The following is a 13,128-nucleotide window of genomic DNA, read 5'->3' on the forward strand; positions in this document are numbered from 1 at the left end:
TTGTTTGTTGCCCAGAAACAGTTACCTCAACTGTTTTATCAAAGCAGGAAGACTAGTCCGCTACCAGTTGTTCCATGATAGAAGTGAAAGTTCCCACCTCTACTTTTCCTTAAGTTGAAGGTAAAATGATAGTCATAAGCTTAGAAAATAGCTATATAAAGAAAGCCATGAAATTAATGTGTCTGATGTTTGAACTGAATGAAGCTCTGCTTATTGAAATGTAAGGCCCCACGACAGGCTGGAAAAGAGTAGCCTTAAAAACAACTTGATGTTTTTAGGGGAACTGCTTTCTGAGCATGTCATCTGCAGTCTCTTTTGAGGAATCTCAAGTAAAGTGAAATCACAGAAAGCACTAAGCTCATAATCAAAGCCTTATAGAAACAGAAGTTTAGAAGTTAACTACCGATAAATAAAATGAAACTTTTATAATTTTTTAATGTTTATTTTGAGAGAGAGAGTGCATGTGAATGGGGGAAGGGCAGAGAGAAAGGGAGACAGAGATTCCTAGCAGGCTCTGTGCTGACAGCAGAGAGCCCAACGTAGGACTCAAACTCCCAAACCGCACGATCATGACCTAAGCCAAAGTCAGATGCTTAAAGGACTGAGCCACCTAGGACCCCCTAAAGTGAAACTTTTAATATTAAACTTGCCAAGGAAAACTACACAGAGTGGTTTATTTATAAGCCCTAAAATGCTGTGAATGCATATTTTGCTACCTCTAATTAGGATAAGTAATTGCTCTTGCCAAGTGAAATCAAGAGCTGGACCTAACATATTACATGAGAGACTTGAACTAAACATTAGACCATTTGTGTTAGGTGGTTTGTGTTACATGGCGATTCCATACACACTTTCTTTGGAGATACTTTGGAAGATCACACAATTTTATTTTAAAAATTTAAGTGAATTTTTGCCAACAAAGTCATACTTTCTAATTTGCATTTGCTTTCTACAGTGTTTTATGTAAATATATACATATTTTATAAATTGCTTCAGAAATTAGAGTAATTTGCTAGTCATGAATTTCTTGTATTAAAACTGTTCATAAAGCATGAAGAAGCCCTGATTATCATCTTGTTTTTATGAATTCAAATATGGTCTCCTGAAAACCCTTGATTTATATAAATGAGTTTTATTCCTAAAGTAGTGTTGTTTGGGACTTAGAATGTATTTTTCCATAAAATGTCATGTTTCATGATTAGATTCCACAATCAGTCTATAAAACCTTTCCTAATCCCTAATATTACTGATCTAGAGAACTCATAGTAGCTTTCTGATTTCATCTGCTTTCCAAGTAATAGTTATTGAATACTATTCCAGTTTCTGCAGTATGTAGCTCAAAAAGATAATATTCAGAAAGTTTTTCATTTCCTACATGTAGAGTCAATACAAAGGAAAAAGTTTAGAATAAGAGGTTTGTACTTAAAATTTTTAAATCTCCTTTTTTGTCACCTTCTTACATGCCCAGTCCCAAAAAAATGCACAGTCCCTGTGCCCTCAAGATGTTCTAAGTTCAGCCATTCAGCACCTAACAACCCTGTGATGAAGAGCTTTTACCTTATATTTCCTTCCTCTTCCTCTTTTGTGTTTATTACACTTGAGTTTCACAAAGTGTTAGGAGGATGGCATAATACTTTAACAACAACAAAATTACCTAACAAAATTCTACTTTGTCACACTATTTTTTTTTTAAGGCCACAGTGTAATTCCATTCTCTCTTTATACCACTTGGCTAAGCAAATAAGTCTAGAAGTTAGGAATGAAGGTGATTTTATGTTAAAAAATTGCTTTTTTATTTTAGAAAGTCCACTTTTCAAATACATTAAAAATATACATTAGGAGAAATATGGAGCGATATCAGCAAGATGGTGGAGTAGGAAATCCTAGACCCATCTGCCCCTGTAAACACACTGATTCAGCAACACTTCACAGACAGATTTTCTTTATGAGAAATCCAGAAACTAACTGAAAGACTCCTGCACCCTGGGTAAATGCAGAACCAGACTCAACAAAGCTGGTTGGAAGATTTGGGATACCCTCTTGCCAGAGTCCCTGCCTCTGGCCCAGAGCCATGTGAACAGGAGAAGGCTCCTAGCTTCTCCAAGGGAAAAGGTGTGGGAAGATAGTTTGTGTTTCCAGCATCCCAACTTTTCCAAGAGGTTTCTAACAGACCCAGCACAGTCTAACTGCCAGAGCCAAATGGAGATGGTGGCATGGGCTAGTAGATGCCATAGATCCTCTCTCTACCCACAGAGTGAGTGGATGGAAAATCCTACCTCTCAGCTTAATCCTGGGGAGAGAAAGAGATACATGCATCCAGCGCCCCAACTCCTCCACAGCTACACAAAGAACTGCCATCTTGTCTTTCTAGTCTTAGAGCTCTGACAGGTCCAACATGGTCTGACTGGCCAGAGGAGAACAAAGATAGTAGTTTGGACTAGCAGATAACATAACTCCCCCTTCTCAGCACAGTGGGTGAACAGAAACCATAGCTGCCTGCTTCTTCCTGGAAAGGGAAAGAGTTGGTAGAGTTCCTCAGAGTCTCTGGCAGGGATGATTGGACTATAAGACTAGTCCATGAAGACTGGGAGAAGTGCCTGCTCTGTCTAATGTAGGACGCCAACATAGAGAGTCCAGATAAATGAAGAATCAGGCAGAGGTACTCCGGACAAAGGAAGAAGATAAATTTACAGAAACTGACCATAATGAAACAGAGTTATATGATTTACCTGACAGGTAAATGTCAAAATAGCAGGTCATAAATGTGCTCACCAAGGTCAAGAGAACAGTACATGAGCAAAGTAAGAATTTTATCAGAGATAGAAAATATTTAAAAGTACTAAACAGAAATCATGAAGCAAAAGAACACAATAACTGAACTGAAAAATTTATCAGAGGGGTTCAGCCATAAACTAGACTAAGCAGAAAAAAGAATCTGGGAACTCAAAGACAAGTCATTGACCACCCATTACCACAGAGAGGTCTATTTTGTTAAATCTATTTTGTTTCATTTTATTTTATTTTTTTAATGTTTTATTTATTTCTAGGAGAGAGAGAGAGAGACAGAATGAGCAGGGAAGGGTCAGAGAGAGAGGAAGTAACAGACTGAAACAGGCTCAAGGCTCAGAGCTGGCAGTCAGCACAGAGCCCGACGCGGGGCCCGAACCCACAAACCGCGAGATCATGACCTGAGCGAAAGTCGGACGCTTAACCGACTAAGCCACCCAGGCGCCCCTATTTTGTTTCATTTTAAAGGGACTGACTGAATCCACACATATTATGTTATCTCAGATTCACATTTCACAAATCTGTATTATTGAAGGATTACCTTAATAATCTAAAAACAAAAATACATGAATATCTGATATAATATTTTTGCCTATCAAACTAGTAATACCTTTTTAAAAATTGTAATCCCCAGTGTCGACAAAGATGCAAGAAAACAAGTACTTTATCATCACTAGTTTGAATGTAAATTATTAAAACCCACTGGAAAGCAGTGTGTCACTACATATTAAAAGCAAAATCAGGGGTGCCTGGGTGGCTCAGTCCGTTAAATGTCTGACTTCAGCTCAGATCATGATCTCACATCGTGGGTTCAAGCCCTGCGTCGGGCTCTGTGCTGACAGCTAGCTCAGAGCCTAGAGTCTCCTTCGGATTCTGTGTCTCCCTCTCTCTCTGACCCTCCCCTGCTCACGCTGTCTGTCTGTCTGTCTCTCTCTCTCTCAGAAATAAATAAAACACTTAAAATTTTTAAAGCAAAATCAGGGGCGCCTGGGTGGCTCAGTTGGTTGAGATCCAACTCTTTATGTCAGCTCAGGTCATGATCCCAGGATTGTGAGATCAAGTCCTACATTGGGCTGAGCATGGAGCCCATTTAAGATTATCTCTCTTCTTCTGCCCCTCACCCCTGTTCTCTTTTTCTCTCTCTCTTTCAAATAAATTTTTTTATTTAAAAATTAAATCATAGCATACCTTTTGACCATATCTAGGTATTTATTTTAAGGAAATATTTCAGCATCTGTACATAGACTTAGCTGTAAAGATAATTCATTACAGCATTGCTGATAGTAATAAAAGATACTCAAAACAAAGCCATTAAATTGTAAATCATGTAATAGTCATGTAAGATAAATATAAAATCATATAAAGGTCAATAACTATAAAATATTTAAATATGGAGAAATAGTCACAATATATTAGGTTAAAAATGCAAGTTATAGAATAGTATTTCTGTTTGTTTAAAAGTTAAGTAATATATGTAATGTTTTTAGGATAGGGAGACTTGGTGGATAGGTTTTTGTTACTTTTTAACAGTTTTATTCAGATACAATTCACACACCATATAATTCACCCATTTAAAGTGTGCAGTTAGGGGCAGTAGGTGGCCCAATTGGTTAAGCATCCAACTCTTGGTCTCAGCTCAAGTCTTGACCTCAGGATTGTGAGTTCAAGCCACACATTGGGCTCTGCACTGGGTGTGAAGCCCATTTATAAACAAATAGATTTAGATACATGGATAGTACAGTTAAGATGGTGTTCATATATTCAGTTGTGCAACTATTACTGTAAATATTAATATTTGCATCATTCCAAAAAGAAATCCTATGTCTCCTAGCTATCACCCTCCAGTCTTCCCTTTTCTGTCCCCACCCCTCCTAATCTACTTTCTGTTTCCATAGATTTGCCTATTTTGAACATTTCTTATAAATGGAATCATATAATATGTTGCCTTTTGTGACTGCTTTCAGTTTATGTTGTCCAGATTCATTCATGTTGTGTCATGTGTCAGTACTTCATTTCCTTTTGTTGCCATGTAATGTTCCATTGTATGAGTGTATACCACACTTTATTCATTCATTCATCACTTGATGGATACTTGGGTTATTTCCACTTTTTGGCTGCTATGAATAGTGCTGTTAAGAACATTCATGTATAACTTTTTGTGTAGATGTATGTTTTCATTCCTCTTGGACATATACTGAGGAGTGGAATTAGTGAATTATATGGTATCTCTGCCTTTAACAATTTGAGGAATTGCCAGACTGTTTGCCAGTGCAACTGTGCCCATTTTACATCTAGTTTCTCTACACGTATTAGTCATATATCATGACTTTTAAAACTTTATTGAACAGTTTGTGATGGTGTTATTCTAAAAGCCATATAATTAAAAGCTGCAGTATATTTGAATCTTAATAATCATTAAATTAATAAATTTTATTCTCTAAAATTTCTGTTCATAGCTTTCATAAAAGGTATATTGTTGTTTGTTTTCTTAACAAAAAAGATAGGGAAGGTGTGCCTGGCTGGCTCAGTCAGTAGAGCACACAACTTTTAATCTCAGGGTCATGAGTTTGAGCCCCATGTGGAGCCTACTTACCCAAAAAAAAAAAAAGGGTAAAGAGTTTAATTTATATAAAGGTTTAAATCAAAGAACATAATATTTGTATTTTCATAGAAAATACTCATTTGACCTATATTTACCCCATGTATAATCTTACTAAAGCAATTTTCCTAAATCACCAAATTGCTGTTTCTTCCCATTAACAGATAATACATGCTTTTAGACTGTTATTTACAGTGATAACCCAAAGCCATCATGTTCTTTTTTCTTCTTTTTAATTTTTTTAATGTTTTTATTTATTTTTGAGAGACAGAGAGCACAAGTGGGGAGGGGCAGACAGAGGAGGAGACACAGAATCTGAAGCAGGCTCCAGGCTCTGAGTTGTCAGCACAGAGCGGGACGCAGGACTCAAACTCATGAACTGCAAGATCATGACCTGAGCTGAAGTTGGACACTTAACTAACTCAGCCACCCAGGCGCCCCGGCCTTCATGTTCTTTAAGACCATGTAGATGTGATAAATTATAATTGTGTAATTATTGCATCAGCAGCAGTGGCATCTAAGAGAATGTTAATTTTTTATAGTAAAAATAGAGCAACATCAAGCAAAACACTAAAAATAATTATCCTTAGTCTTACCACCTTATCACAAGTACTATTTTGAACTTTGATAGTTTCACTAGGTCTTACGCCGTTGAAATATATGAAATTTTGTAATGTTTAACTCCTTTACATATTTTGCTAAAGGCTCATACCATGACTCCCTCTTTAAATCCTCATTTTTAATGTGTAGGTTTTGGCAAGGATTAAAACACAACTAGTTTCAAGTGTCCAAATTTTTCCCTAATGTTCATAGCCTGGGTTCTCTTTTTAACAGATGGAAAATGGTTGATCACTACATCAGCCGTGTCCGTGGAAATCTCCAAATGTTAGAACAGCTGGACTTGATTGGGAAAACGAGTGAAATGGCTAGACTCTTTGGCATTCAGTTTTTACATGTACTCACAAGGGGTTCACAGGTAGGAAATCAATTTTCCTATACACCATGAAAGTTATGTGTGAGTGATACTTTTGAGATGTTTGAGGTGATTTGACATTTTGAACTTTCTATGTGGTACAAACTAATATAGCTGGTTAATCAAATCTTGTTATTTTATTTTCTGGAAAAGCTTTAATTTCACTTAACAGCTCTACTTTTTATTTTTATCTCCATACCAACTTTCTGGCCACTGCTAAGTTTTTTATGCTATTGAAAAACTCAATGGCTGTGTCCTTGAGAATGATATTTTGTTCCTAATAATGTCAGTGTGATTAGGGATGCCTTCAAAGGCCCCTTAAAACTAGGGAAGCATCAAAGAAAAAAGCCTTTCTTTTGTTTTTATTCTTAATTTCAGCATCTCCTAACAAATAAGTTTTTCTTTTTAAGTTTATTTGTTTTAAGAGAGAGAGAGAGAGAGAGAATGAGAGAAAATCTCAAGCAGGCTCCATGCTGCCAACACAGAGCCCGATGCAGGGCTTGAACTTAAGAAGCCATGAGGTCATGATCTAAGCCAAAATCCAGAGTCAGACACTTAACTGACTGAGTCACCCAGGTGCCCCACAAATAAGTTTAATATAAAAATAAGAGGATTTGGAATCAATATAAGTGGCTGTATCACTTTTTAAGAAGTTAACGAAAAATAGGATCATAAAGTCATTTAATTCAGATCTTTTTAATTAATTTCCCAAGGATAGGAGAGATTGTGTCAAGTGCATCACCCAAAAGATTTCATGCATTCATTCAACAAATAATGATTTGAATACCTTTAGGGTATTAAATAAACACTCTGCTAGGCATCAGGGATACTACATAAATTCACTCAGTTTCCTTAATTTCATAGAGCTTTAATTTGGCATGTTTATTAATAAACAAGTATGTTTATGGGGCGCCTGGGTAGCTCAGTCAGTTGACTGTCTGACTTCGGCTCAGCTCATGATCTCACAGCTTGTGAGTTCAAGCCCCACATTGGGCTCTGTGCTGACAGCTCAGAGCCTGGAGCCTGCTTTGGATTCTGTATCTCCATCTCTCTCTGCCCCTTCCCCACTCTCACTCTGTCTCTCTCTTCTCTGTTTTTCTCTTACACTCTCACTCTCAAAAATAAAATAAACACTAAAAAAAAAAACAAGTATGTTTGTTTATTTAATTGTATTGCTTATAAGCTTTTTTTTCTTTATGCCCCCCACAAGTTTTAAAAACAACTTGAAAAGGCAAAGATTGTTCTCAGCATTAAAGAGTCTTTCATGGTTTGCCTCTCTCCCTCTCCCCCACTATTTCCCCCCTTCTTCTCCCCCCTGGTCCTCCGTTAAGTTCCTCCTAATCCTCCCACTGATGGGTGGAGGGGGAGATGGGCATGGAGGAGGGCACTTATGAGGATGAGCACTGGGTGTTATATGGAAACCAACTTGACAATAAACTATTTGTAAAAATTAAATAAATAAAAATAAAGTTTAAAAAAAAAAGAAAAGGCAAAGATACCTTAAAACCACATAAGAACATTTCTGTGATCCATGACGGTTCTTGTGAGCTTTCTTTTTCTAATACTCCAAACCATCTGCTTAATGGTGGTTATTATAAACAGTTAGTAGTTGCTTGATTCAGTTTTGTGAGGCACCGGTAATAAGCTGACTGCCCTTCAGTTCTGGAATCCTTGTGTTTCCTTCTTGGAAAATTGGAGTAACTTGAGATTTATCTATCTCAAGTCTCCTGACTTTCATTCTCTAACTTTCTCAAATCTGTCAAAGACCATTGGCCAACTTTTCAAATGAAATTGTTAAACTATACAGTCTTTCCTATATCTGTTTATTATTAAATAGATGTATTTAAGTATAAAAAGAAATCTAATTGTGGCTCTTTCCAAAATTGACTTATCATATATTTTACAGTTTTTATTAAAAGTTCTAGGAATACAGGAAAAAGATTTATAAATGTCTCTTCCAGCACCTGAAAGCTGACTAAATAACCAATCCTATGTAACTGTATTGTAAGAAAGTAGCCTTGTTCTGAAGAGCAAAACATCCCCTTAAATGATTATCATATGTTCAAAGACCAGTAGATTTTTATTTAAACCGTTTCTTGTTTTCTTCCTACTTACACCTCTCTGCCTGAAGTACCGTGTGGAATCAATGATGTTGCGAATAGCTAAACCAATGAACTATATTCCTGTGACACCTAGTGTACAGCAAAGATCCCAAATGAGAGCCCCACAGTGTGTACCCCTAATTATGGAGCCTGAATCCCGCTTCTACAGCAATTCTGTTCTCGTTTTGGATTTCCAGTCACTATATCCTTCGATTGTGATTGCATATAACTACTGCTTTTCTACCTGCCTTGGCCATGTGGAGAACTTGGGAAAGTAAGTTTTTTTTCTTCATATTTATAATTATGTTGTGCTTGTACTTCTTACTAAAATTATACTTTGAGTGTCTCTTTCCATTTGAGACTGTCCTTTTGAGCAAGGCGAATGGGCTGTAGCATAGCTAATTCATTCTTTGTTGTTACCATACTAATTGACATGGATGTGGATAACTGCGACTAATTCAGCATCATGAATGGATAATTCTTATGAAGAAGACTGAATAGATCAGTCTTGCAAATTCTTTGTTTCCTTCTCCGTATATATCCATTCTCTCTCTCTCTCTCTCTCTCTCTCTCCCTCCCTCCCTCTCTCTCCCTCCCTCTCCTTTCTCTCTGTCTCAGAGAGTGAAAGTGGGAGCAAAGGAGGGGCAGAGAGAATCTTAAGCAGGCTCCACGCTTCGCACAGAGTCCAACAGGGGGCTGAATCTCACCACCGTGAGATCATGACCCGAGGGGAAATAAAGAGTCAGATGCTTAACTCACTGAGCCACTGAGACACCCCCTGTGGTCTTTTCAAATGAGAGTCAAATTTAACTTGTTGATATAAATCACTTTTCAGTGGAATAGTTTAAGAATTATGATCTTATACCTCCAGCTGTCACCTCTTCTTGACCGTTCTTTTTTTAAGTTAAATTGTTAAAAGTTAGGTTTTATATATTCATATCAACTTGTATAAACTGAATGAGTATAACATTTTTAATACTCAAAGGAATATATCTTTTTCTCATATGATAAGAAATAGAATCTTCCTTTATAATGATTTTTTGTATGTTTAAAACCAAGTGCTATAGTGTTAACCTTGAGTATATTCATTCCTTTCTAGAAAACATTTGTGGAAATTATATTGGTAATCCTGTCTTTTTATTAAAAACATAAATTTGGAAGTTATTTACAGTCTTTATTTAAGGCTTAAATTTTTCTTTAAGGAACTTAGTGTAAGGTGATCATATGTTGAGTTGAAATCTGGTATTTCAGTATAGATTTTACCAATAAATTTTAGGATAATGCCATTTAAGAAAAGTTTCTTTTAATTGTGAATATTTGAAGAACTGCTATTTGGTAATTAAATATATTACTAAGTAAATGAGTTCATATTTAGATATTTGAAAGTGAATTTCTAATGGAATTAGACTCCTAAAATTGTCTAGTATCGCTATTTTATGATTTGAGAAGTATTTGCTTAATGTTTTTTTTCTTAATAGGTATGATGAGTTCAAATTTGGCTGTACCTCTCTAAGAGTACCTCCAGATTTACTTTACCAAATTAGGCATGATATCACAGTGTCCCCCAATGGAATAGCTTTTGTCAAGGTAATACTCTCTTATAAGTGAAAGGTATCGACTATGGCTTAACCTTTTGAGATCTAATGGTTTAGATGCTATTGGTGTATAATACAAAGAAAAAAACCCAAGACTACTTGAATATTTTATCTTAAAAAGTAAAGGTATAGGAATTTTCTAAGAAATTTTTAAAAAACCAATTCTTTTGTTTTGCATGAATTTAAAGTCTTTTGTTAGATTTTAGTTTTTAATGAAATACTGAAAAACAAAAATGTGCATATGTACCTTCTGACCTCTATTAGAATCTGAGACTTGACTAGCTAATTGACGATCACAACAATGTTAACTTAAAAGATTTAAATTGCTTTAATATATAAACTCTAATTGTTCTACATTATTTTTAAGCAAGACTGTCTTAGAAATGATACTCTAATATATTTATTGATTGCATTTTTAAGATACCCAAACCAGTAATAGGGTCTTTTTTTTTTCTCTCCCTAATCTCCCCATAAAAGAGACTAAGGAGAGCCTCATAAATGAATAAATTAAAGACAGATAGAAGAGAGATCTAGAAGATTATATTGCCTCTTTTATGCCAACTTGATTCCTTTTTTTTTTTTTTTTTCCTATTTCTTTAGCAGTGAGTCTGTACTAGAATCATGGTACAGTAGGGTGGTTGATGGTAGCATGGACCCCACGAGCCCTCAGATTCATTCTGGTGTACTTAGTAAATGTAGCATTGTTTTCTACCAGTAAGAAGATGCTGTGTTTAAAGAGTACCTTAAAATTAGCTACTCAGATAGGAAAATTCTCACCAGAGACTTCATGACATATTCCTCTTTGAAAAATATTACCTCTTTAACATAACGTATATTAAATCTTAACGTAAACATTATGACTGCTTCATAAGGTACACAGAATGAATTAGAGGTTAGAATATGTTTTCATTGTCACACATGTAGCGGCTTGTTATATTATCTCCCTTTAACAGCATTTTTTAAACTTGCATCTACATTTTGACCCAATATGTAAAGCTTAATAAAACCTAGATTTTTTAATATTCAGGAGTGTGATTATCCTATACCTAAGGTTTTAAATTGTTCAGTCCGACATGCATTACCTTGCACGTGTCTGTGAATCATCTTCAAAGTTAATACTGTTTTGTGGTTTTCATTCCAACTGGAGTTCTCATAAATTCTCCCTAGTCTTGATTAATACAAATGATTTTTTTTTGGCATCAACAAATTTTATCACCTCACTATTCATCCCCTCTTCCAGATTGCTAATAAATATAGGCCGGAGGGGATGGCTTAGTGGTCTAAGCATCAGATTTGAAATACCTAGAGTCCCTGGAACTGCAGGTTTGAATGTCAGCAGAGTCAACCCAGCTCATCATTCTTCCAAGGTAGATAAATGGAGTTCCATGCAGATTACTGTGTGGGGTCATTAGGATGAGATCTTTAAAAACGGAGGTTTGTTATGAGTGATACAAATCCCATGTGTCTTTCTGAAAGAGTGGGGGTTTGGATCAAAATTTTGGACAAAATTTCCCTCTGGACTTGTTGTTTGGTCTTTTATGCACTAGCTTTGACATCCTCCTTTGTGGAGTCTCTGAACTCACATAATAGTGCTACATTAGATTTATGAACATTATAGGAACCTTTTAGGAAAAAAGTCCTCTTCAAAAGAAGGAAAATGTGATGATTTTGTATTGATGGCCACTGGCCCTGTGGACACTCAATTGTTAGTATGTTTCAATTCATGCCAGTTGACCATTGTTATACTTTGTGCTTCCTTCTTAATTATCTAAACCTATCACTATTAAGGGGTTTTAAATATTCTTTTTTCTTTACAATAGCCTTCAGTAAGAAAGGGTGTGCTACCAAGAATGCTCGAAGAAATTTTGAAGACTAGACTCATGGTGAAGCAGTCCATGAAGGCTTACAAGCAGGACAGAGCCCTTTCAAGAATGCTTGATGCACGTCAGCTAGGACTTAAGCTTATAGCAAATGTCACATTTGGCTATACAGCTGCAAATTTTTCTGGGAGAATGCCATGCATTGAGGTAAGTCATAGAAATCTGTAGTTTTTTCAAGATACTAAAGCAGCATTAAATGAATATCTGTTCATTAAGGCATTTTGTTTTATTTTAAAACTTTAAAGTTTCATTTCCATGACAGAGATAAGGTTTTCTCAAACTGGAACTTGTATACATAAAAAAATCTTCTGAGATTTGGGCTTTTCTCTATGAGAACTCTTTATCCTACACCTATTTCTACATATCTAGATGTATGCAAACTGTAGCAGACTATTGGCATGAGATTTTAGTGGTACATTTATAGCAGTGTTTACAACAACCTTAGTACTAAATAATTCCTTTTAATGTGTTGACAAATCTGATGTTAGGTTGGCTTCTCCAAATGTCAGAATGACCAAACATTCCTTGTTAATAATGTACCAATAGATCTAAGACAAAACCTTTCTTTTGCAGAGGTAGTTGCAATTGAAAGATACTTTTCATAGAATAAGGCTAATTTTGTGCTATTCACTAAATTAGGGTGTAAATTTAACATGAATACAATACAGTGTTACATAGTAATGCAGTAACTTACTAGTGATTGAGAAAAGAACAGAGTTGTCTTGTTTTATTTGTGATCTTTGTATGCCAAATGAAGGCTAGAACACTGCAGTATACCAGGTTAGCAGTAGTTCAGAAAGGGAAAGCAGTGGAAGGAGAAAGTCCCACACAGGCCACAATAGGCAAAATAAACTTCAAAAACTTGTACAAGGGACTTTCAGTTTCAGGTCCAGCATATAAGAAGTTCAGAGTAAAGGAAATTGAAGAAGACACAAAGAAATGGAAAAACATTCCATGCTCATGGATAGGAAGAATAAATATAGTTAAGATGTCATTACTACCCAAAGAACTCTACACATTCAATGCAATTCCAATCAAAATTGCATCAGCATACTTCTCAAAACTAGAACAAACTATCCAAAAATTTGTATGGAACCATAAAAGACCCCGAATAGCCAAAGTAATACTGAAAAATAAAACCAAAACGGGAGGGATCACCATCCCAGACTTTAGCCTCTACTACAAAGCTGTC

The 13,128-nt window shown here is 35.8% G+C and overlaps 1 protein-coding gene across 1 annotated transcript in view; it reads left to right on the top strand.

Moving 5' to 3' along the window:
* REV3L (REV3 like, DNA directed polymerase zeta catalytic subunit) overlaps positions 1–13,128 on the top strand; it is a 180,687-nt gene that overhangs the window by 140,310 nt on the left and 27,249 nt on the right. The window contains exons 22-25 of the mRNA XM_039252205.1: positions 6,221–6,362; positions 8,491–8,735; positions 9,940–10,048; positions 11,877–12,083. Of these exons, the coding sequence (XP_039108136.1) occupies positions 6,221–6,362; positions 8,491–8,735; positions 9,940–10,048; positions 11,877–12,083 (703 nt within the window). The remainder of the gene's footprint in view (positions 1–6,220; positions 6,363–8,490; positions 8,736–9,939; positions 10,049–11,876; positions 12,084–13,128) is intronic.

The sequence above is a fragment of the Hyaena hyaena genome, unplaced genomic scaffold (genome assembly GCF_003009895.1).
Source record: "Hyaena hyaena isolate Hyena2069 unplaced genomic scaffold, ASM300989v1 scaffold_412, whole genome shotgun sequence".
In the NCBI taxonomy this organism is placed as follows: Eukaryota; Metazoa; Chordata; class Mammalia; order Carnivora; family Hyaenidae; genus Hyaena; species Hyaena hyaena.